Raw genomic sequence first — 26,039 nt, forward strand, 5'->3', positions numbered from 1 at the left:
ATGAGGCTTCTGGACTAGTGTGTTCTGAACTACAGTATAAAGCTCAGTCTGCTCCAAACAGTTGCAAACTACACATGCATTATTCAAAATGCATTTTTCAAAAAGACCTTAAATGAATTATTAATACAGAAATAATACTGATATCAATGATGATTATTATTTTTGCCTCTGGAGCATGTAATTGCCACTGTTTAGCTGTGTATCTTTTGATAAAAAGATTACTCTTATTTTCTAGTTATACAAAGACTTGTGAGAACTTGTTGAACATTGCAGTCTTTTAATTTAATTTTATGACACTCTATTGAATCCGAAGATATTTAATTATGGACAGGTGCTGTAGGACTGATTGTGGCTGTGTTTGAATTTGATTTTGGTTAGAAGGATTGATACAGTAATCGGACATAGCAAAACAGACAAGTGAATATTGAAGTAACTTGTTTTTTAACATTCTTTAGCAGACTCTGAAAACAGTATTATTATTACTAATAATAATTAAAATAATAATAAGAAAAACATTATTACTCTTTGACTTATATTTTCAGTAATAATTTGCTATCTCCTAATGAAATTGATGTTTAAGGAATTACTATATGTGCTATAGTAAGTTAGTTAACACTAAGATTAAATTTATTTAAATGTGTTAAAGGAGAACATACAGTAGTAATATCACAGTTGCCTCATGGGGAACATTTCATAACCATCAGAAAGATTTGATCTAGAAAAGTGTAGTATAAGATTGACTTATACTACATTTTCTTAATTTTTTACCTCTGAATACATTTTTCTTTTTATTTTGTTACATTAAAACTAAAACATTTTAAAACAATATGATATTGCATTTAAAAATACAGCTTTTATTCACAATATTAATCAAATTGGAGGTTTGATTTGCTAAAATTATTTGTCCTTTTGTTACCAGCCATAATGATCTTTTATTTCCACCCACATTTGTTCCACTTTAATTGTATTAAAGAGCCATCTGGGCTTTGAGATGAGATGGCATTTTGATCACATGCCCATATCCACATGATCAATTTCACTTGCAAAAGCAGCCATGTGAAACCAAAAATCTTAAGCGTGACTGTGGTGGAGAAGGATCCAGAAAAGTGTTCATGAATTGCTTTGGAAGCAAACTGCAGCAAAATGGCAGCCAAACAAAGCAAACAACAATAGTATACTCAAAAGGTGAAGCTTATACTGGATGTTTAATTTACTATTATTCTTAGTTTTGTCTTAATTAGTTGCTATTAAAAGTAAAAAAAAAAGTAATATTAAAACTATTAGAAAGGTAATCATTTACTACTTAATTTTATAAGTATTTTTTCTTGTTCTGAAAACAGAATACTGCAAGTTATGTCTGCACCAAGTTTTTCTGAAATTGTGGACACCAAACACCTTTCCAGTTTTGTAGCATAATCCAGCATATCAATTAAATTTCAGGCTTTTGTTTTCATGACAGACCACAATGTCAGAAACGCAGAGCTAATATTAAATGGAGCATTAGCAAAGGCTCTTTCTTGTTTTTGCCCAGGTCCTGTTTCCTTGGCTTCATTGCTGGTGACGTCAGCTCAGATTGCGCTGATCGCTGTTGCAGTTAGAGCACTGGGGTCACCTGGGCGATGCAGCTGCTCTTGTCTGCCCAAAACACACAGAATGCCTCATGTAGTGTAAATCTGTAAATTTGTGACTTTTCTAAAAATTGTCAGCCCTTACACTTGTCGCTTGCAATAGTCATGGCTTAACTGGCTTAACTAGCATGACTGTAATTGGTAGGGAGTGTGCTAATTTTGGAATTTTGTTTAATTACTGAGGTAAATTAAGTTTAGAATTTGACACGGTTCAATATAAGAGAATCACATTAGGAAATAAGTATTAATTTGGGGTCTTTAGTGGTGGCTACGGTGCCAAAGAAACCATCTGTAGCCTTACATATGTAAGGAACTGTAAGATAGCATCGACTGTATTGCAGGTTGGCCCAAATGGTTCAAAACATTTAAATATGCCGAGCTATGACTTTAAAATGATACTGAGTCTACTTACTGAAACCAGCATGTGATTATGTTTTGTTAATTCAAATGCATTGGTCATACCTATGTATATTAATTAAACAGTATCAGAATGGAGTGTATAACATCTTTTGATGAAAGGTGCCACCCTGTTTAATTAAACAATAACAGTAAATACAGCAAAACAATGATTAAAGTCTTTTTTATAATGCACTGTAGATTACAGTTCTAATGGTTAACATTGTTAAACTAACCATATAACCTTTTAAACATTTGCTCGGTATCAAATAGGAACCTCAGCTCTTAAAAATGTAATTGAGCTAAATTAACTATAGAAGTGTGCATGTTAATTCAACTGAATGCAAAAAATGAATAAATTATACTACAGTGAGGATTCAACTCATCGTTTCTGAGAAATGTGACAGAAAAAGTGTGTTACACTAAGTACTCAATGTATTTTTATTTGTTATTCCCCCTAGCAAAGCAGTCCTATGTGTTAAGTGCTCCTTCCTATATTTATACAGCTACAGTATGTATATATTATTTATTTAGGGACTCAGCCCAGTCTGCACAGCATTAAGGCTCTTTGAATAAATATTTAATCACATGGCTGCATAGTGTAGCACATCTAGATGAGTTTGTTTTCCTTGCACAACTTTAGTTGTGGTCACACAGCTCATGACGTCCGCTATAGAAATGTAAGTTGTAAACTAATCCATATACTGGTACAATAATTTTACAATGTTCGCTTCTAAGCTTGATTAAATGTGTTCTAATTTGTAGGACTACAAAGATGTTTCTTTACTTAGTATGGTTAATCAGTGGAAAGGCCTACAACTGCTTTATTTACAGGTTGCTCCTTGTTTTTACTGACTACTGACTGGCAGTGTCAATATAAATGTTTAAATTTAAAGAGGGCTACGAGTTTCTCAAAGTAGCAAAAGTGACTAAATTCCAAAAGGAGAAACAAAACAGCAAAACTAGAGATTTAATTGAAAAGAATAGTAAGTGGTGTACAGTATGTGTGTTGGGATAGGGATGATAAAGTTCTACAAAATGCATAAGGGAAAAAATAGTTTTTGCAAATCATTTTTATTTATGTTTCGTACAATTTTATTATAAAGCTGAAAAAAACATTTAAATGCACAAATTTCACAGACTTCTTAAGCTGCTTTTCATAAGACAAAATTAAGTAAAATCACTTTTAGTCCTTCAGACCAAGGTATATTGTACATACAGTATGTGCTGAAGTGCATCTACAAGCATAATTATTACATTGTGAAAAGAATATTACAGGACCAAGGTCAAAGGCAGCTGGGTTTGGATAGCCTGGTCAGCAAAATTAAACATTGGCCTGTTTGAAAGAAAACAGACTATGGTCCCTGGAGGCCTACCTTGCTAAAGTGGTACATTGATTGGTTTGTAAGGTGAGTCGTCTGATAGTGAGGTCATTAGTTTGAGTCCTGGGTGACTCAAAGCGAAGCAGCAACAAAGACCATCAAACTGGTCTTAAAATTTCACATCCTGTGCAAAGAAAAGTGCTTGGGTTTCATTTGCTTCATTTCAAGCAAAAAGAGTGTTGGGTTATATGAAAAGGCAGTGGATCATTTAAATGTCAGTTATATCTCTCATTGGTGGAAAGCAGTTATTTATTTACAAAGTTATAAGAAGCGAAGTTTGCCTCTCCCATGACCTATTAACATTTATTTGTAATAAAATGACTGAATGATCCAGACATATTGAAGTTCAATTTGATTTTTCTTTTTCAACTTCAGACAAGCCTTTACTTAATTTCCTTTCAGAAAAAGAAGCACAGCATACTGTATTCCTAATTCAGCTCTTATTAAATTGGTACAGTATATCAAAGAAAAAAAATCTGACTTTGAAATGCAAATTTAAATTAATGTAAAGGATCACCTTTACGTTAAAATGCATATATTCATATGGTAGCTGCAGTTATTTGCTGAGTAGTTTCTGACTTTGAGATTAGGGAGAATCAGTTTGCTAAAAGATTCAGCAGTTTAAGATAGTTTTTTTGGGGTTTGGCTAATCTGACATTTATTTAGAAAGCAGCTTCAGAAACACATGTAGCATACTTTTAGGACCCTAATAACTTTTTAAAACACTGTAGAAGTAAAAGGAGGTCCCAAGTGGAGATAAAAAAGCAGTGCTGCATACTTCATGCCCATCAATCATCTAGACATCATGTTTACTGTAGAGCTTTAAAGGATGAAATCCCTGGTTCTCAACTAGAAGATCATGTCATTATGAATTCAGAGTCCTGTAGATAATACCCAAATGTAGACGAGGAAGCAGCTAAGGTTATATTTCACACCAGCAGAGAGCTGTTGCAGTGCACAATTGCATATTTACATCATATGGTAATTTCTAACTTAAGATGTTCTGTGGTATTCAAGACACGATGACAATAGTCCTTCTTGGAGTGCTTGTTTTCAAAGCTGCTATTTATTATTTAAATGACCAGGGTCGAGGTATTTGTTCCACGTCTGACAAATTTGCTTTGAACTAATAAGACCAATGATGGGAATTTCAATACAGAAGAATGCATGACCTGTGTCAGAGGGTCCTAGATTGGTTTTCCCTTGTGAATTTTAAAACCAATAGAGTGGTGGAATTGTTGGGGGGGGGGGGGTCTCATTGGATAACAAAAAGTGAAGAAAAGGCTTGTTTTAAAAACAAATATCTTTAGAGTTGTAATGGAGATTGAAGGCATGTCTTCCAAATGTCCTGTCAAGTTAAACTTACTTATCAAGTCCCGGAATTGTAGAGCTTTCTTTGCTTATTTATTTTTTGAAGGAACATTGTTCAAGATAATGAACATGGCAATACCATTCTGTAGTTATTTTTATTTTCTCTCTGCCAGCTCCTTCAGCAAAAGGCACAGAGATGTGAGACACTTTAAGGTGCATTTTAAATCTTTTACACCTGGGAATAGAATTCACTGCTTCTGGAAGCTATGTCAAAAACAGCAACATAATGCACTTAGAAAAATAATTTGCATTATGCAAGGTCAGTATAAAATCACTTTATGTATGCTGATGCTTGAAATTAACAAACTACAATTAGCAGAATTAAGGGCAAATGCACACAAGTTGATGCCAGATACATTTGAAGACTTTCCCACTTTTACTACTTGAACTTCATAGATGCAGGCCTGAAGAGGTCAAATCTGCTCATAGCCACCAGATTAACACATCTGACAGTTGTGTTGGCTTACAGACACATTACAAAATTAATAAACAGGCTGTGGCAAAAATGGTGCCTCCCAGTGGCAAGATCTATACATGCTGGGACCGTGGGTGGTATGACCCCTTGTCTAAGCACATTTTATTCTCATATTCTTCACAGCAGTGGATCTGTGACTTAATGTTGAAGTTATTGTGTATTTGCAGGTCACATGGGTCATGTAACAAATCAAACAATGTGTCCATATACTGTGTGCAGCCACTGGGGGCTCCTAATTCTGCCACATATAAATGCCTGCAATGTCTACAAAACCAAAAGAAGCTTTTTAACCTTATCAAAGTATTATGTGGTAGTTTTTCATAGAGTTCAGGCCAGCTATTATACATTGTGCCTCCGGGCTTGTGCGGCTATATCAAATCTGTTAACTCTTTTTCTATTTAAACTTCATTCTTTAAAAAAAAAGAGAAAATAAATCATGTCGTGTCACTAGATAATATGCTGGGAAATTGAAAGTCTTGACTGCTATGCTATGATATGTGAGTATAGTGTTCAGTTTTATATCCAGACGTAAATTGATAATTCCTGCTTCCACTTACAAAAGACAATACCAGCAAGTGTAAATGGAGAAGAAAAAAGGTTAGAATTTTGAGAATAAAAAACATCTGGGCTGAAATTATTACAGATTCAATTCAGTTAATAAAAAAAATCAATGAGTTTTGGTGTGACCTTTTCTTTATATCGTACGGTAAATTTTTCATTGCTGTGAGTGCTGTACTTTCTATTTCTATTCATTAATAGTGCACAAAATGTGAGTACTTTTAAAGAGTATCCATCAACCCATGTATTTTCTAAACCAGTTTATTAAGTACAGGGTTCTAGGGGGAGCTGGAGCGAAACCCAGGAATCAACAGGCACAAGTTTGGATGCACCCTGGACAAGATGCCAGTCCATAGCAGGGCTCATGCAGACACAAATACACACAGTCATACCAGTTTGGCCTGTTGGAGGAAACCAGTGCACCTGGAGGACACCCACACAAACATGGCTAGAACTTACAAACTACGTTTTGACAGCACACCAGGAATTGTACCTAGGGCCCCAGCACTGCGAGGTAGCAGTGCTGACCACTGCGCCAACATGCTGCTCCTTAAGGAGGATCTTAGTTAACATATATACCTTTAGTTTTCCATTATATATGTCATTAACATATATGCCATTAGGTTTGATTCTACATTTTTGTGATTTGTAGTAGCTAATAAAAAAATCAAGAAGCAGTCAATTTTTAAATTTTTGAAGTTAAACATCAGTTTTTGGCAACAGAAAATTGATAGAGAATTAAGGGTGTTAGAACTCCGTTATATTCCATTTCCTTTCCTGCTTGCTCTGATTTCTGAATTTACTAATGTTGTAATATTACTTTACTTACTTAACAGACATATTGAGCAGTAAGTGTCAAATTCTCTTGTAATGTCTAGTGCAGATGACGTTATTTGACTTTCCAGCCTGAGGTATCTGTAAGTGCTGGATGGTTGTCAGTCCTACCATCTGAAACTAACTGGTCCAGAAAATTCTTGCCAGGTCCAGAGGAAAGCCTGGAGCTTGAGTCTGCTGCCAAGAAGTCAACAGTGACTGTCATTACAATAGACCATTCTGAATTAATCATGTTAGTTCTAAAATACATTTCTTTTTGGCTTAATGAAAAGAAAATCATGAATGCCTAAGTTTACTTTAAAGATTATACATTTCTGCGATCCCGTTGTGAAGGAGAGATAATATACCCCCTCAGTTTGTTGTAAAAAGAAAAATAGGTCTTTGCATTGAAATTTGCAGAATGGTAAAAGCAGAGCGACCGATAGGGTGCTCATAAAACTTATTGTTCTGAGGACAAGGCTGGGCAGAACAAAGAAAGGCTTTAGAAATTCTCTCAGGGATTAATGAGACAATATGTTTTTACACAACTGCAGTTCAGTCACAGAATTTCAAACAGATATGGAAAGCTAAGTTTCCAAAATGTATTCAGTATTAATTACACCATATGTCTGGGTGATTGTGTGAGTTTTAAGCTGCTGTATATTTTTGTTAGATTCTTTTTAATTAATTCTACCATAAGACAGTGAAATGCTCATTATTTATTTATTGTTGACCAACTGCTGAAAAAGAAACAATGCAGAGAAGCAAGCATACTTGCCAATTAAACATGTGGCTTTTGTATAAAAAATAAGGACTATTTTTTTTATAGACTTATGTTTTTATTCATGATTCCCACTGTAGTTACATCTGCTAAATAATTCTTATCAGTGTAACTGTTTGTATACCCTTTGGGTAAATATACATATATTTTCTTCTACAAATATAAAGAAGATATGTTCTTAAAATTAGAATTTAGTAATATATCTTTGATTTAACCATTAGTCCAGTCCAGTAACATTCTTTTAATGTGGTTTTCCACTGAGTATGCTAAGGAATATTCAGCAGGTGCATTACTGAGCACACTTAACAAACTATGATTATTTTCGTAGCTTAACAGGAAGCTAAGTATTTACATCAAATATGTAAAACGGTTAAAGGAGTGATATATTTTATTTGCAGCACTTCTAAATAGTGCCACAGATCCATACCAGTGGTGTGTATGAAAATGTATTGAGAAATCATGTTCTCAGAATATTAATTTGGAATCTGTATGTGGTACATGGAAACTGCTTCAGAATTCCAATCTGATTTAACAGAGGAGTTCCATTGTTCAGAGGTGTAGTAGATAATCTCTTTCAGGACAGATAAACTAGCTTGGAGATCATGAATGTTTAATTTTATGGCAGCTGAGATGATTGCAGAACATATGCAGGAAGAACTAGAGGTTATCTAGATACCCTTGTAGCGGGATGGCCTGTCGTAATTGAGGAATGCCACAAAGGGTAGTCAATAGCAGGTCTTGGTATTTTGCTGCATTTAGTATTCCTTAAATATAAGAAAGTCCAGTAACACACCATGATGGAGCTGGAACCTGTCTTCATGGTAACTACTAAGAAAGACTTATTAAAGTCTGTCAACTTTAGCCCTGGCTGTTGAAATGGAAAGCTTGCAAAGGTCTTATTCTTCCTAAAACAGGATCCAGATAATGAAACAGAGTTTAATGAACTGCAAGCTCAGGTAAAAAAAGGATATTAGAAGGGCCGAGAGAGAGATAAAATAATACTTCAGGGGAGGCTTAAATAAATATTTTTTTTCAGAATTATAACAGCAGACAAAATGTAAATGGTAAAATAAAGTGTCCTAAAGATAGTGGAAGCTTTTAGTCGATGAAAGGGAAATGGCTGGTATAATGACTGTTTCACTTAGGTTTTGATCAATGGACAAATATGCAGAGGAAGTTCTGTATTAATATTATAATAGAAGAGTTGGAAGTATTACAGCCACTAGATATAACAGTCTTTAAATGGTCAGTCAGGGCAGGGGTAATAACAATTGACTGGAAAGTTGCTAATGTAGCAAATATCCATAAAAGTGTGACAAAGCTCAATTTAATTTGTATAGATCAATACTTCTGTTACATGTAATGTCATGTAAAGGATAAAAACAAAACTATAAGATCGTCTGTATGGCAAAGGAAATCTAGAAAATAATCATTAATAATTAGAAATTAGTAAAGATAGGTCTTTCTTAACTAACTTGTTGGAGTTCTTTAAACAAACAACAGCAGTAAGACTGGCTATTGTGTTACTGTGTTTGCAAAGATAAAAATCGTGGCTCTTTTTTACACAAAGAATTGTCGGTGTCTGGAAGAGCCTGCCAGCTTGTGTTGTTGAAGCCAATACCATCCTGTATTTTAACAAATCTCACATAAATGAGATCCTTAGATCAATTAGCTATTAGCAACCTAATGAGCTAAATGGATTGAATAACCTCCTCTGGTTTGCAAACTTTATTATTTTCTATTGTGAAAATAATTATTTCTTTCCCTGGAAATAAATTCTTTCACCGATGGTCTGTAGTATGTCTTAATGTACTACGTTTACCATTATACAACAGTTTTTAAATATCATAGAATAAGATTTCAGTTCCTTTGACTTTTAACTTGCCCTTGGAACATCGACACAGCACTGCTTTTAGCTTGAATTATTAGTCTTGCAACAGAAGTAAAAAATAAATTGTATCAATTTTGATTGTGAAAATTGTCCAGGCTGTCCTGTTTTATGATTTTTAAAATAAACCGTTCTTTAAGCCTTAGGCGTCTACGCCATTATGTGTTAGTGCAATATTGATTAGGAGTGCATTTTTATTGACTTAAAAGTCTTGTGTCACGGTGTCTGCATATAAACTGCAGACAAGCTGATTAAGAAAAACATTTTCATTTTTTCCAGTTATCTCCCTTAGCTTTCTGGATGTATGCTTCAAGAAGCAAATGAGATTATCACATTATTTTTTCCTGTGTTTTATAGATAAAGTTTCAATAAGAATTACTGTATGTGATGCCTCTTTCTTTTTGTTATGGGATAGACCACAATGTATTGCAATCTGGGATTTTAGTTGTTCTATGAGAACAGTAGGTAGCTTTTAACATGTTAACAATAGTTTATCAAGAAGTGAAAAAGACAGGAATACAGTATAAAGAACAGGAAGGACCTAAACCAAAACATTTGTACATATTCATACATTCCATCCTTGCATGGATCTGTAACTTCATCCCTCCATTTAAAATGCAGTAAACTGTTAGCCTGAAACTATGAGCAACCTCTTATAGTTATGCTAGTTATTACTGAGAGAGAACTGGTGAATAACCTTGTTTAGGTTTTTTTAGGTTCAATTTTTCTTTTACATTGGTGATAAAAGCATGTACAGTAGATTAATTAACACTTGGCCTTGTGGATTTGGAGTTTACTGATGGAAAATGATGGTTTTATTAAAACAAATGGACAAGTTTGTGTTAAAGTACATAAGCTATAACTATAGTATTCTCATTCCAGAAAATGTTGCATTTCTTTTTATCAGTATATATTATACTGTAAATACCTGTAGATTAATTTCTGTCATGACACAAAATCATCAGCATACTGGAATGACTGAGATCAGGATAGTTTTAGCTTCGGATTGGAGGTTTTGAAGATTGCTGTACATAATTTGCTGTCCATTTGGTAAATCAGATGCTCTCCTGCAGGGAGCTTGTGTGTTGTCAAATGGAGTATGGTACATAAATATTAAAAATACATCTGATGCAATGACACACCCTTGTTTGAGGCCTGTTTAGACATCCAAGGGCTCTGTCATAGATTCATCAAGATTACACGGATTATCACGAAGCAGGCAAAGGATCCTGAGAACGTTTTGGAGAACGCCATTCTTCCAGAGTTTATGTGATTCATACTCCACTGAAATATTCCAGGTGGTACGGGTACATTATCTTCTGTCTGTTCTGCCATTGAGCACTTGGTTTTCAGACCCCATTTGCTGAGTATGGAGGACATACTGTATGGATTCTAACAGGCCTTAAGTGACTAGGCTAATCCCATAATACCTGACAATTTTTCTAGCTCCCTAGTAGTCCTAATGCTCCTGTTTTATAGTTTATTCCTTCCCAAATCAATTTATGTGATGGGAGGACTGAGTACATCTATAATGCATTATTTGCAGCTTCAATATGATCTAAGCATGAGCTTTGCGACTGTACCCCCACTGAGAGACTAATGTACTTGAGTTGTATTCCTATTAATTTTCACTCTGTTGAGATTGTGTATGAGGATGCTTAGATAAAGTTCAAAGCATTTAACAGGACCAGTTTGAGACCACTAAAATGCTTTCATATGTGATCAAAAATGAATGTGAATCTAATTCCACACCAAAAAGTCTCATACTATTTTCCATTCTTGACAGAACTGCATAATGAACCCATTCAAAGTAACAGATTTAGAATGAACAGTTCTGCTGCTTTATTTTTATTTTTATTTTCATCCCAAGAGAATATTCTTATTTTGTGATGCCAAAAATTTTTGGAGACTGGGTAAATTGGGTGGTAACTATAGAACTTAGTATGTGGTTAAAAGCTTTTCTGATTACCCATTTATTACTCTGTTGCTGTTTTGCTTTTCTCTGTAATTAAAATTATTTGATCTAGCCATTTTGGCTTACTTTCTGTTCTTGGCTGGATTTTGCGGTATTTAACAGAAAATGTTCCAGTGCTCTTGAGCTAGAAATATTTGTATATCTGCTAAAATTGCAGATAGATTTGCCCTTTAACAACTTTAATAATTGTTTTTTTTATATATATAGACATTCAGAAGGAATTCGGTAAATTGGTGCATTCCAGGTCTCTAGTAATCTTTTGTACCATATTTTTTCCTTTGGGAATCTCAATGAGTGGGACTTATCTTAACTTCGGATTCCATCCCGACACTGTGTCATCAAAAAAATGTTTTATGGTCTCTATAATTAGTTTGATATAGTGCTTGCTGATGACTTTAGTAAAACACCCCTGTATTTTTTGTTTAAGGATTGAAAGGTTAAAGTTTGTAAATGTATATATTATTTACATCATTCCTATGTCCTTAGTGGAGTGTACCCTCTTTATTTCATAAAGAGTACACTGACCACACAAAGTTAATGGAATTGTTTTATCTTAATCCTCTTAAAGTGCTATTATACATAAAACCTGCAGCAAGCTTTACCATTTCTGAAGCAAAGGCTCTTAGCAGTGCCATACTCAAAATACATCTGGGCTTCTTGGTCTCAAGAATTAATTGCAAATAGCTCAAGGATATCTGTAATTTCTACTGCTTTTGTCACAGTAGTCTGTTTTCACTTCATCCACTTCTTTATGCAAAAAGAAATCAGCTGGCAGGACCCAGAAGCATCAGTCCCAAGGTATCAGGCCTGTTGCATTTGTCACATACTGTACATACAAAACTGAAACTGCTTAAGTAAAATAATGGCATGCTTAGCTCTTTTTTTGGCTTTTCACTTGGGCACAATATTCCTAATTATTTAGTGAGATCTGACATTAATAAAATAATCAGCTCCAAAGTAAAAAATGTATAGGAGCCAGACGTGTCTAGGTCTGTCCCCTGGTGACATTTAAAAGCTTTCTGACTTTCTGAAAGCATCTGCAGGTATGAGCAGGTGGAAGCTATTCCAATCTCAGAGGTTTTGAATGGAATTACCATTTTAAATATTGGAAATAAATCCTTCCCAGATTGCCTTTGGAAGCAATTTTAGATTCATTTCTTCATGTTTACATTCAGACTCGATTCCATAAGTGAAATTCAGAGCTAAGCCCACACATTTGCATACCCTGTACAAAAAGATGGTCATGGGGTCCACTTGTCCTTATCAGAAAACTATGGATTTAAGGAATGTGACCTTTGCTATATTTCTATAAAAATATTCTTTTTTAAACAGTTTTTTTTATAAATACTTTACAGCAAGGATTGTTAATCCAAATCAGCAACTGCATTGACAGTAGGCACTGCATCAGCAGTCCCAGAGCAACACAAAGAAGGCAGAAGACAAGGCGGGGCACCAAAGCTTTGCTGTGGTTACAAATCTCCAGACATGAACCCATTGAGCACATACTGTATGACATATGAATGGTGGGTCTGTATGTTGGTGCCAGACAATCCCTCTTTCTGGGGCAATATTGGAATTATTAATTCCACTCACAATTTCTCCTTATTTGGGCAGCATGGTGGTTTAGTGGTTTGTATGGCTGCCTTGCAGTGCTGGGGCCCTGGGTTCAGTTCTAGATCTGGGGTGCTATCTGTGTATCGATGTTTTCCCCTTTATACTCACGGTTTTCCTCTGGGTGCTCCGGTTTCCTCCAACAATTTGAACACATGCTGGCAGGTTAATTGGCCTCTGGAAAAATTGGCCCTGGTGAAAGTGTGTGCCCTGCAATGGACTGGCATCTTGTCCGGGGTGAGTCCTCCGTTGCCCACATTGTTTGCTGGGATAGGCTCTGGCTCCCCTGCGACCATCTATTAGATAAAGTGGCTGGATAGATGGATTTCTCCTTGTTTATGGTTCCATAATAAACAGGTGCTCAAATAAATCTGGACATCAGCAGCACTCTTTGCCATGCATACAAGGGGTTCCAAGGATTTCAATGTTTCAAGAAAGGAAGTGTAGCTTTCTTTATTTCATGATTTATATAATGAGTATAAATAGACTTTAGCAGTGTTTGTTATTTATTTAGTGGATGCGGGTTCTTAATTAGGTAAATATTTTAATGGGTCTGCTACAGAGAAACACCTTTTTATCTTGGCTGTTGTTATTGTCTTATCTATTCTGGTATGTGTAAGAAAATACATGTGAAATCACATGCCGGTATTTTGGCTCACATGTTAAGCAGTACAAAAATGAAAAACTTAATATCAACATCATTTGTCATCAATAGTATTGAATGTTTGTCAGTAACCTTTAGTGGAAGCTTCCATTACAATTTCCAAGAGAACAAAGAGCATGTTTGGTGACAGGGCATGTGCTGTTAGAGGTGCATCTTTCAGCTGAGATGTTAAACTCATCTGACAGATGCACCTCTAACCACATGTACCCTAATTACTTTGTCATTAAAAAATCCTGAATCATTGGTCAAAAAAATTGGCACTGTTCAAAAGATTTCAGGTGTTAATCATAGTGTCCTGACTACATTCCACTTTGGGTTCACACCATCTGATCTGCCCAAATGTTTTGCCCTTAGTTGGTGTAGTAATTTCCCACTTCTCTACCTGATGTGCTTTATATTGCGGCTGCTGTTCATAATGGCTGCCATGAGTCACAGAGGTGAGTACTTCTACTTAAGTGATGGATGAAGTGGATCCTGTCATATATTTAAAATGCTTTAGGATACATTGAAATGAAAAGCACTATATAGACATAAACTGCTATTAGCTATTATAATTAGTTACGGTGTGCCAATACAGTTGCTTGGAGCTGCATTATTTCTTTTTAAATACATAAGACATATTATTTACTGTACCTGTATTACTTTCACGTCAGGCATCGGGTATTATTATTGCATCTTGATACTCTAGGAACAATATATCATGTCACACAGTAAAATATCATAATGTATCAGTATTTTTCTGAACCCCTTGCCCCTTATATATATTTGCATGTGTGAGTTATTATTTGGATCATGTAATTGTTCAGCATCACAGAATATTTTGAAATTATAATAACAAGCAGGTCAGAAAACACAGTACAAGACCAGCAGCATAAACATATGCTGATATGCACCATGGGCAAGAATGCAGCTGCTGCTGACATAATCCTTGTGCAAGGACTTAGCCTTTTTAAAGCAGCCCAGTCCATTTTTGTTTTGTTCGCAAGACCAAAAAGGCTGCTTTAAAGAATTAGTTGACAGCCTGCTCATTAAGGTTCCATGGTTAAACAGACAGGAACTTCAAAGTCAGTCAGCAAGATCTACTCTGATAGCTGCAATAGGAGTGATTTTATTCTTTTATATTCGATCAGGTGTTTTGTGACTTTTGTATAAACGTGGCTCAGTAGATTTTGGAAGATACAAACTATGACAGTGTAAATCTGATAAAGAATTATGAATACCTTATTGATAAATTTGGCTTTAACCTGATTCATCTGAAGGATGACTGGTTGCATGAGTAGGTTTGAATCTTTTTACAATAAACAAAAGGGTCGGCGCATTCACTGTGGCACTGGGGATGGTGGAAGGGTGTTAGCATGATAAACACTGCAACATAATGGTCTAAAGGCGCGTGTTTATACTCTAAAGAGCCTGTGATTGGTGAGATCTAGGGTTTGTCCTTCGGTTGAACTTTTCTTAGGAATTCCAAATATCACATAACAAGAACCTGTCTTGCCTAGTTTGCTGAAAAAGAATCTTATGCTTACAGATTGCATACGGGATCATTCTATAATGTGGATTGATGGTGAACAGGGCAAAGTCCCTTTTTTATCAAGTAAAGCTGAGGTGTTCATCTTAAACACAATGTTCGAGATTTTTGTGGTCTAGCCAGCTCTCAGCTCTCAGATTAATTTACGTTCCGATATGTCTATACAGTATATGTATTGTATCTTTGGAATATACAACAAACACTAACAGACATATATTCCTAGTTTTAAATATAAGACTGTATTTGTCACTGAATTGACCTTTCCTATTCACACCAAAGAAAAGATTGATAAAGTATTGGATATTGGCTAAATAACAAGAAGCAAATATTAGATTTACATTATATTAGATTACAGTTGATAAATGTCCCATCACACTGGATGTATGTTGCTAACATCTAATCCTGGATAGAGTGAAGCAGTCGACAATTGCATTATATATCTTTGTGTGTGATTTGCCAGTTTCTTTTATTTGTGAAGAGGCATTGACTCTGCATTGTCCTTGTGCATTGTCTTTTTAATAATGTGGCTGTTAGCTGGGACAACACACAAGAAACTCGTATCATTAATAACTGTCCTGGTTGCCCTAACAATTAATTGTTTTCACCAGAGTCTGAAAAACACAATTAATTTAAACCATCTGACTGCATTTCACTTGTGATACTGTCAGGAATATCAAATGAGGTACAAATACGCCTGTAAACTGTTAAAGGTGACAGAACAGAATCAGCTACAGTATGTAACTTTAACAAATTTATAAATCAGGGAAATCTCTGACTACAGGTGCCCTTCTAGCCTTCCATTGTTGAAATATCACAGTTATGTTCCTGACTTTTAAAGGGCAGGAAAACATGACTGGGCAGAATACTCTATACTTGTGAGACTTGTTCATATATATACTCAAAGGCCCATGATAATTTTGGCATTAAAATGTCTTTCAAAATGGTGATTGAATAAAGAAAGAAGTATTCTAATTAATATTCCAGGACTGTATTTTCTAAAACAGTAAAAACAGCAAGTATAACAACTAAATGCACAATATAAACATATATAATCTAAATCTAACACTTTAATTGTAATGTTTTGTCAGGATTAACAGTTTATGTTGTGTTCAGGTTACATTGGGAGCAGAATTGTAGAACTTTTACAGGTTTTATTATCAAATAATTAACATAAATTATGAGAGATTTTGCCATTTATTAACAGCAAATATATAGAAAAACATATAAACAGAAATGAAACCAATAAACATTTACAGTATTCTTTATTATTTTTTACAGTCAGTATATTAAAAAAATCTTAACGTTATAGAGTATCAGTTGGATGCTATCACTGATAATATTATATCAAAGTAAATATATGTATAAGAAAACAAGAACATTTTTCTGAAGTTATGGATTGTGAAAATTTAAAATAGATTTATTGAAAGAGATTGTACATAATCTGAGGTAAAATGTGGTAATTGGAGAAAGTAATATCTTCAGGAAAACATTATGTCAGCCAGTAATATGCCACATGCTTTGTATATATGCCTTCCTCATCTGTGAATAAAAATTCACAGACCAGAGTGGTTCAAAGGGAAAGTGAAGTGTTCCACTTTAGGTTTTACATAAAATTGGCTACAGATCAGTGGCATGAGTGTAGTTCTGTAATGGATACTACAGTATAAGCAATGAGGTGAATCTGCAGTGGCACTGTCATTAAGTACATTTTATGAATGACAAAATGTTATCCTACAGAAGATACTGTTTCCCCCGATAACAATTCAGAGTTACTCTGTAGGCAGTAGTGTACAGAACTAGCTTTGTCATCCAGAAAATGTGTTAGAAAAAGAAAAACAAACACCAAAACCACCCAAAAACACGCCACACAGTAAACAGAATTAAGAATTCAATGTTTTACCACAAGCATTAAAATGAAACAAAAAAGCTTCAGAGTTTTAAAAAAAGAGAGCTAGCTGTTAACATTGCTCAGACATTGGAATTTTTCACTGGCATAGCTATATGATTCAAGAGCCTCTCTGTACTCTTCATGATAACTTTGATGTAACTCAGGCTTTACAGCTGTGAAGCTCACTAAAGGAAAGAGGAGATAGTTTGTCTCTTCAGATCCCTCCACTCTGTTTATTTTGTCATTGTTTGTTTTTCAGCCTTATTTTCGTATGTGTCTCCTACGTCCCAGAATCAGGCAGACAGGTTGTTGTAGCAAGATCTCCCAGCATGTAAATCATGTTGACTTTACTGTTGACAACTCAGATGGGATGCTTTGCACGACAATGCAATTCGGAAAGATCAAGGTCAGCAAAACTGTAGTTATGAATTGAAAGGATGGAGGTGATGATTTCTTTTTATTTCACCCTGAAATCTTACTGTAGTAGATTCATCTTTAATGAGATGTTTTTTTTCTTTATACTATAAAAGTTTGTAAAGGTAGACAACATACAGTACAGTCAGAGTATATTTATTGCTTGTTTTGTAAAGACAGATGGTAGAAAATTATCATGAAGGACTGAAGGGACAAAATAAGTGGAAAAATATTTTTTGCACTCTTCGTGAGTTAGTTATTGAGAACATTTGGCATATGAAATGGAATGTGTTTGGTATGACTTGCAGCTGGATGAGAACATCACATGGCTGTGGTGGTATATTAGCTTGCTCTGTTTGGCCTGTCTTGTTTAATATGCTGTATTAGTATCTGATTTGTGCACAGTTGTGCATGGGGCAGCAGAAAAACACCTGTCCATGTCCACCTTTTTTGAAAAACTATATTAATCACTTTGTTCACTTAGTGATTCTGCTTGTAACAATAAATGAAAAAGAAAAGAAAAAATAAAATGTAAATATCCAGAAAAGTTGAAAATGTGCAAGGTAACATTACAAATTCTATACAGTATATAGAGTTAATAGAAAGAATATAACAAGAGGAGTGTTCTTTTTTTAATGCGAGATGTTATACCTGCCGTAATCAACACATTTTCGAACATGTAGACCTTAATAACAGGAACACCCCAAGAAAACAAAGGAACGTTTTTGTCTTGTACTTGGATTCTTTGTTGCAGTTGGATTGGGTTACCAATGACTTTAATTTATTGTGGAGAGCTTTTCTAGATTCCACATACTGTATATTTAAAAAATGAAAAGTGTAATTTGCTTGCGTAAAAGCAAATCTCTTGGTGTATCTATAATTCTTGTATCGGGGGCCACTTAAAGACTTTAATTAAATGCTTCCATTGGTAACTGGGTCCATTGTTTGTTTTGCAAATGAGATTGAAGGTGTACTTTGTGCAGCTTCTTGAAGGAAGGTTCACACTCACATTATATACATGACATGTTTCCAAGTTTTTTTACTTGTTACAAAAAATGTTGCATCCTTTCACTTTTGTTGTTGTATTTTGTGCAGGTTTGCAGTTTGATCAACAGTTTTCAAATACTGGGTGTATCTGAAGTGCCAAAGGTGCTGTGAAGCAAACATCTGTTTTGGCTCAACGAGAAGACCTCGTTCTGGTGCCGGATCTTTCTGCAGGGGCCATGTGGACTTTACAGCTGGTCCTTTTCTCTTTCCTCTTCACACCAACAGCACATGGTAAGCGGCTTTGCTAAACCCTACCCTCATGATACTGCATATCTCCTCACAGCACACAGGCCTCTGAGTATCTATAACCTGTGTAAATGGATTTTTATAAGTATACAGTAGTTTGTTTCATTCTTATAACCTTGTCTCAGCTATAACTTTAGGAAAACAAAAGTATATAAGCACATAAACTTAGATTAGAGGAAATTACTGTTTGGTAATTTTCTAATACTGTGAAGCAGGGTTTAGGTATAATCAACACCGCATACTAATTTAGCATTGCAAGGCATTTAATTATGATTTTAAAGGATTTTTTTTGTTTTATCCTTGCATCCTGCTATTTAAATTTCTGATTGATTTGAAACAATATATTGCAATTGAAATTTAATTTAGTTTGCAACACTGCCTAGAACTTGTGTAATGTGTAGAATTTAAATTTTAAGAGTATAGATATTTTCTAAAATGGCAACACTTAAACATTTGATCTTTCTATATCAGTTGCATGTGATGTGTCAGAAACCAATTTAGAGATTTACTTATTGATAGATGACCATTTTATGTATCTTGATTAGTACAAATCAAGTAATTGTAAGTAATTAAGTACAATATTGGTTTCCTTATTTGAATTTATACTAAGTATTCAAAACACACTTATCATCTATAATCATAATTATGAATATGTTTCAATTATCTTGAGAAAGTGGAAAAGACTTCAAAGCTTTTTATTCAAAATGGGCTCTACATTTTTTCTAAGTATACAAAAATACAGCTTATTTTTAAGACTATTTCACCTTTCCATGCAAGCATTCTTACTTGCTGGATTTCATGCTTGTAAACATTCTAATTTACTTTCAGATAAACTGAGATAAACTTACTTTCAGATAAACATTTGCGTTTGTTAAAATAATTGAACATAAATCCTGAGAGTTTTATTTTACTCTGGTACTTTAGACTTGAAGTGACTTAACTGATTTAGCCTTTCAGGTATATGGTTGAAATATACTGTGCCTATAAAACTAAAAAATAAAATGCCCATATTATAATTCATGAACCCTCCATCAATTTGAATAGTGCATTGTTATAGATCCTAGTGGGTCCTTGAAGAGAAGCTATGGGTCTTTTTTGCTTGCAATATATTTAAATATTACTTTTGAACTATTAACAAATTGCATGATTAAAAAGTATGTAAATTGTGAATGTGTTAATTTGTTAAATACTGTATGTGCTTTGGAGATGAGCACAGCAGTGGTATATATCAAAGAAAATTATTTTTCTATATTAAATGTGACTGTCCTGAATGTTGTCTTTGATGCATGGTGAGAATCCTATTAAGGTATCCTGTCAGTCATTTTCTTTGAGAAAAAAAAATGTTCTTATTACAGTACCAAGAAGAAAGCCTTAGACAAAAGCTTTCCAAAACTTGAAAACACACTAATGTGTACCCTTTTCATTTCATAAGATCATTTTTTTTTGCCAAGTTACACTGTTACCGAAACATCATTCAGGTTACTGTATTTACTGTATATGAATTCTGATATTCACAGAATCTTGAGGTTGATGAACGTAATGAATGATATATGTACAAACAAGAATCATGCTAGACTGTCATGATCTAGAGTTTTGCAAGCGAAAAACCATTATGTTATGCTGGAACAGGTTGAAAGGTAAGCATGGAAAATGTTGCATTTATTAACCAACCATAATTATAAGAAGTATTAACTGTGTCATTTCCTTTCAATGATTAATCTCCCCATTATGGACACCTAGCCATTTAATATCTTTCTGCAAATAATTAGTAGTACTTAATAGTATTTAAATGTTCCTAAATACTGGCCTCTAGCAGGATTGTGTGTTATGCACTCAGAATTGTGGTACATATAAATGGCAGAATACGTCTTCGATTAGGGTGTTTAAGTATTAGAACCTTACAGTTGGAACAACCATGCATAATAATAATACTAATATGCAGTTTTTAGTAAGTTTAGCTTTTTATCATTCATTCATTGTTTTTTCACATTATTCATTGATAAAGCTTAGGTTTTATTTGGGTTTCTGACTTCAGGGAATTGAAAATGTACATAAAGACATGAGCCAGATAAAAGTCATATTCTCTTTGTAGACATTATTTTTTCTTGTTTTAATATTGCTGTAAGCGTAATCAAACAGAAGGAATTCCCACACCCGCTTTTATACAGCATGTCTAATGTTATTTACAACTGTATACATGCTATACAACCGAGAAGTATATGATAACACTCGGTGAAATTATAACCCATTTTACTTTTAAAAGACAAAAATGAAGGCACCCAGACACGACTAATCTTTTAATCAATTAAAACTGTAAGACACTGTAAAACCATGATCACATTTCTTTCTAGTCATGTGGCTAGATTTCTTAAACCAATAACACATGTTTTGGTGGTAGATGATCCTACTCAGGTGAAAAATTGTTTCATTTTTGGTGGCTTGCTGTTTAATCCACTCAGAATTACTTTCAGCATGCTGCATCTGCTTCATAGATTTATGGATGAAAATGATTAATTATGAAAGTTATGTTAAGTTATGAAGGAATCTCTCATTCAAACAAATGTCTACTAAGCCATTAGTGCTGCTTTTCCTGATGGCCACATTTGCAACTGGTTGTTAAAATGATTGTGGTAACTTCATTGGTGGTGGCAGATATGAAATTTACTTCTTTTGCAATCTGCTCCAATAAAGGAAATTGTTTAATCATGAAACATTTATGAAACAAGGGTGCCTGTAGACTTAGTATTAATTTGTCAAGGTGAGTATTAATAAAAACAGTAGTTATTACAGTGCCCTAGCATTGTTTCTTTCTATACATAATTCTATAAATTGATTCCCTTTGATGAGCAGGTGAAAACTGGTTAAACCATGTTCATTCAGCCTTATCTATATATATATACTGAAAGGTTTTAAATCCTAATCCAAAACTAAGATTTTCCTTGCTGCAGGCAGAAATCTGCAATATTAGTATTAAATTAGCTGGGCATGCTCCCAGACTAAAATGGACGTAGACATGTTCAGGGATGCTCAGCTTATCCCCAAGAGACATTCTGTGGTGTATCAGGTACCGGCAAGACTGCAGTATTTCCTTGGGACCTTCTCCTGATGCTTCATCTAGCTGCATTGTTTCCCTTCTGGGCTGCAGTGTAGAATAGACATCTGAGGGTCTGTAAGCATATCTTCAGTTGCACAAAACCAGTTCCAGTGCACAATGAGGTTACCTGCCAGTTGACACTTCCAGGTGAAATAAATAGGGGAATTAATGCTTAATGAAAGGACAGCAATATAACAACGCTGCAAGACATAATTATGTTTAATAAAATGCAATATTTATTTCAAAAGTGATAATAGTATAAATTAAGGTGCCTGGCAAAAGTATTCACCCCTTTCCAGATCATTTTGATAATTATTCAAAACATAATGATCCAGTTAAACTGTGCATGGTATGAGGGTGAGTGTCAGCAAAACACAGAATAGCAAAGAATATGTACAAAGTATTCAGCATTCAAAGTCAATACATTGGCAGCAATTACCACTGTCAGTATTTTTGGATAGGATTCTACCAGCTTAGCATTGTAGGATGGTGTAATTTATTATATCCCTCCTGGCAAAATTGCTGTAGTTCTGACAAGTTAGGGATAGTTAATGGACTGCAGTCATCAAGTCTTGGCATAAATTTTCCATAGGACTGAACTCAGGAATTTGATGGGGCCAGCCAAGGACATGCACTCTTTTCTTAACAGACCATAAAGGTGTGACTTTAGCCTTACGTTTCATGTCATTGTCCTCCTGAGACGACAGTTTTCAACCCAGCTTTAGATTCTCGGGTAACTCAAGCAGGGTTTTTCTCCAGGAATGGCCTGTACTTTGCACCACCCATCCGTTTTCTAAATGCTTACTCTTGGTAAGGGTCACAGTGGTAACAGGTCGAGCATGGCAAATCAGACTTCCCTTTCCCCATCCACTTTTCCTTTAATCTTGCCTAGTGCACCAGTCCCTGCTGATGAGAAACGTCAGAAGCATCCATGCTATGATACTGCCACCACTGTGTTTGTGAGTTGGGGTGGTACTGTTTGGGTAATGAACTATTTTGGACTTGCTTTAATTATAGGCCTGAATGTTTGAACAGTGACTCCCATCTCAGACACAGACCTTAGATCTTTCACTGTTGTCTTCACAATCACGTCCTTAACCTGTTTCCTGCTTGACTAGCTGTTTACACTAATTTTCAAACCATTGATCAAGTGACATTTCAAACCATTCTTTTGTACCTGAACAGATTTAGAAACTGATGTAGCAAAGCAGTGGCGTATTAATACAATTTTCCAATTTTGTTTAAAATCTCATTTGCATTCTGTTAACTTTTTAGCATTTTATAATTTGGAGTAAATAATCCTGTTCGAAAGTGCCATGATTGCTCATGAACTCAAACAGCAACAATGTCTGGAAATTATGTAGGGAAATAATTATTTTGCAAGGCCCTGTACAACATAATGTACTTTTGCAGGACAATAATGAGGCTTGATCCAAGTAAGTTAGGATTATCTGCATTCTCTCTGGACCCACATGAGGTGACTGAGCACCAAACGTTCATAGAAAAATGACATATATTGTGAGTACAGAAATATCAAAATATATTTTCTGAAACTAAGTATTATTGCACTGCTGTTGACTTTAGAACTTTATACAGTATTTTTTTAACCTTTATTGATATAATTTTTCAACAGATATTCCCATCATAAAATAAACAAGCCTTTACTTTCCAATCCAAGTGGAAAACATTTATTTGTGTTGCAAAAATTATATTATATATTATATGATATAAATATATTTGGAGACCTTCTATAAAGAATGTATCCATAGCAAAAAACAGACAGTTCATTTAACCCTAAACAAATTATGGCTGAATTTACAGAAATTGCTACTGTACTTAGCAATTTTGCATCATATAACAAAGATACAAACAGCTAAATTAAAACATAGGCAGGTGAAACAAACAGTCTAAATTATTTTTAATTCAAAGGATAGATAAAAAGATCACGTTAACCATATTTTAATAACAGCTTCCATTTCTTTGTCCCAAATTCAATATGGAAAAAGCATTCCAGTCTTGATGCATAAGAGAAAAAGGCTGTTTCTCCCATGGTGCACAGTGTGGTCTTGAGGATTAGCTGAGTGCAGCCAGGGTATTAAAATGAGAGCAAACTGTTTAGTTATAAGGAAGAAGAACCACAGAGTGCATTCACTCTAATTCTTGTTTTGTTTACTATCTGTATCAGATACTTTGCCTTTCCACTATTATCATTGTTAACTCCTGTCATTTAAAAATGCTCTCACCATTTTGCCAGTAACCATTAGCTACTGAGATTTAGCTAGTCAGGCAGAGATCTTCTCTGTCATTAATAAATAATGATAGATTAGAGTTATAATTAATCTTATGTCACAAAGGTAAAACTACAGGCATTTGTAACATCCCTTGGTTGTAAAAATGTGCATACTAAAATATTATTTAATGTTGCAACAGGGCCAGAAGATGTTGTAGATCCAAGAAAAGTCTTTACAAGTTGTTTTGTGTTTTGTTTCATTTGCACATTTTATGTGCTGTGTGGATATAGATCTGAAAACCAAGGGATACAATAATTCTAGGTGTACGGTACAAATCATAACATAAGTTGACAAGTAGAGACAGATCAGATTTGAACAGAAAGAGACATCCATGGACATTAACTGGCAGATGGAACAACATGTACAGTAAGTGACAGTGCATTCTTATTTGTACAGCGATTCCCTTTAGTAAGTTCAACTTCCCATATTGGAAACATTAGTCTGTAACGAATGTGTCTGTTTTTCAAGAAGATGATATCTCCAAACAGATGCTTGTCACAGGAGGATGTTCATCTTGGGAAAGCAGACTTAATAATTAAATGATATTTTACCTAATTTGTCAGGAATAAAAGCTGTCCCTTCCATCAACAGTCTATATCTTTAATTAACATGCCACAAGTCACTAGCACTGGGGGTGCTGTTGCATGGTACTGTAGGTCAAGCAAGGATCCTATACCTTACCTGAATCAAGATGAGATCCACACCATATAGAAATCCTAGCTGGCTAGTGGCACAGCCAGGACCTGAACAGCCAGTGGTTGGGTTAGAGGGCTTAACTGGTGTTCCAAATAAGCACCACTTGGGAGGTTATTTTTTTTTCTTGGTAATCTGAAATCCATCTTAGAAGATGGATTTAGAAGGATCTTAGAACCTTGTTTTCATTATACATACTGTATTACATTGCAAGGCAGTCATTTGATTATAGGGACTTCAGACGTCCTGGAGGATCTCTAGAAAAAGCGTGAAGTCACAGTTTTAATTGTAAAAGAGAATTAAATACATCCTATCAGTTTCCCTCATTTCAGCCCTTGCATGGTAAGGTTGGTTGAAATGCTGGTTTTGATTAAATCTGGACTATGTGCACCTGTGAGTTCAGTTATGGTAGCTTTCTAAAGTATTCTGTATTCTTTACATGGAACTAAAATTAAATAATTATATTTATACAACCATTGTTATCAGCCATTGCACACACCCAAGATGTATTTTTTTTTAGAATAATTAAAGTCTCTTAATTTGACGGTTTGGCATTATTTTGATTTAACATCCTTTGTGTATTGCATATCTGTATTGGATGTTTCTGTGATATGAGTGTTTTGCCTACTGTAATAAATATAATAAATACAGTATCTGACAAATCTGTCAGGTTAAATAATATTCTTTGTTCAGAACAAAAACGTCTAAGCTGAGATACACCCTTCACTGTCTATATAGAATATGCAGTACATACTGCATATTTTTACAGTTAAGATTGCAAGATTCGACACTACCCTCTAAGGATATTTGTTAGTTCATTTTTAACACTGAATACCCTTTTAACACTGAATACCAAATACAGTTATACTGTATACTTTAGTAGACAACAGAGCTGTAGTATTTGTGTATTTTGTTCAGAATAGAGTTCAACATTTTATTGCTTACTTGAAGTTGTAAATAGAATAAACTATTATTGTAGTAAGATGCATGTACTGCTTACTCCATATTTTCTTTACTGACATTTTTGGTCACTAAACAATCGCTTGCCATACATCTCTCCTTTTAAACAAAATTGTCCTGTGGCAAAGCAGTTCCTCTCGGTGCCTTAGAGCTATGGATTATATCCCTTTTTAAAACAAGATGAGCTAAATCAGTGAGCCTCTTAATACTTAGTTAACTTTTTTTTCGACTAAGGGAAGAAAAATGACTCACTCTGCAGTACAGTACTTCCCCATAGGATTTATAGCCAAACTGTCAGCACTGTGAACACTGGTAAATCACAGAAAAAGAAAAATA

General features: G+C 34.6%; 1 protein-coding gene across 29 annotated transcripts in view; it reads left to right on the forward strand.

Annotated features, from left to right (window-relative positions):
* adgrl3.1 (adhesion G protein-coupled receptor L3.1) overlaps nt 1–26,039 on the forward strand; it is a 338,051-nt gene that overhangs the window by 61,515 nt on the left and 250,497 nt on the right. For all 29 annotated transcript variants that reach the window (XM_088612815.1, XM_088612965.1, XM_088612882.1 and 26 more), the window contains one exon: nt 18,468–18,650. In XM_088612815.1, the coding sequence (XP_088468941.1) occupies nt 18,596–18,650 (55 nt within the window). In that variant the 5' untranslated portion in view covers nt 18,468–18,595. The remainder of the gene's footprint in view (nt 1–18,467; nt 18,651–26,039) is intronic.

This window comes from Lepisosteus platostomus, chromosome 1 (assembly GCF_059453375.1).
Source record: "Lepisosteus platostomus isolate fLepPlt1 chromosome 1, fLepPlt1.hap1, whole genome shotgun sequence".
Lineage (NCBI taxonomy): Eukaryota > Metazoa > Chordata > Actinopteri > Semionotiformes > Lepisosteidae > Lepisosteus > Lepisosteus platostomus.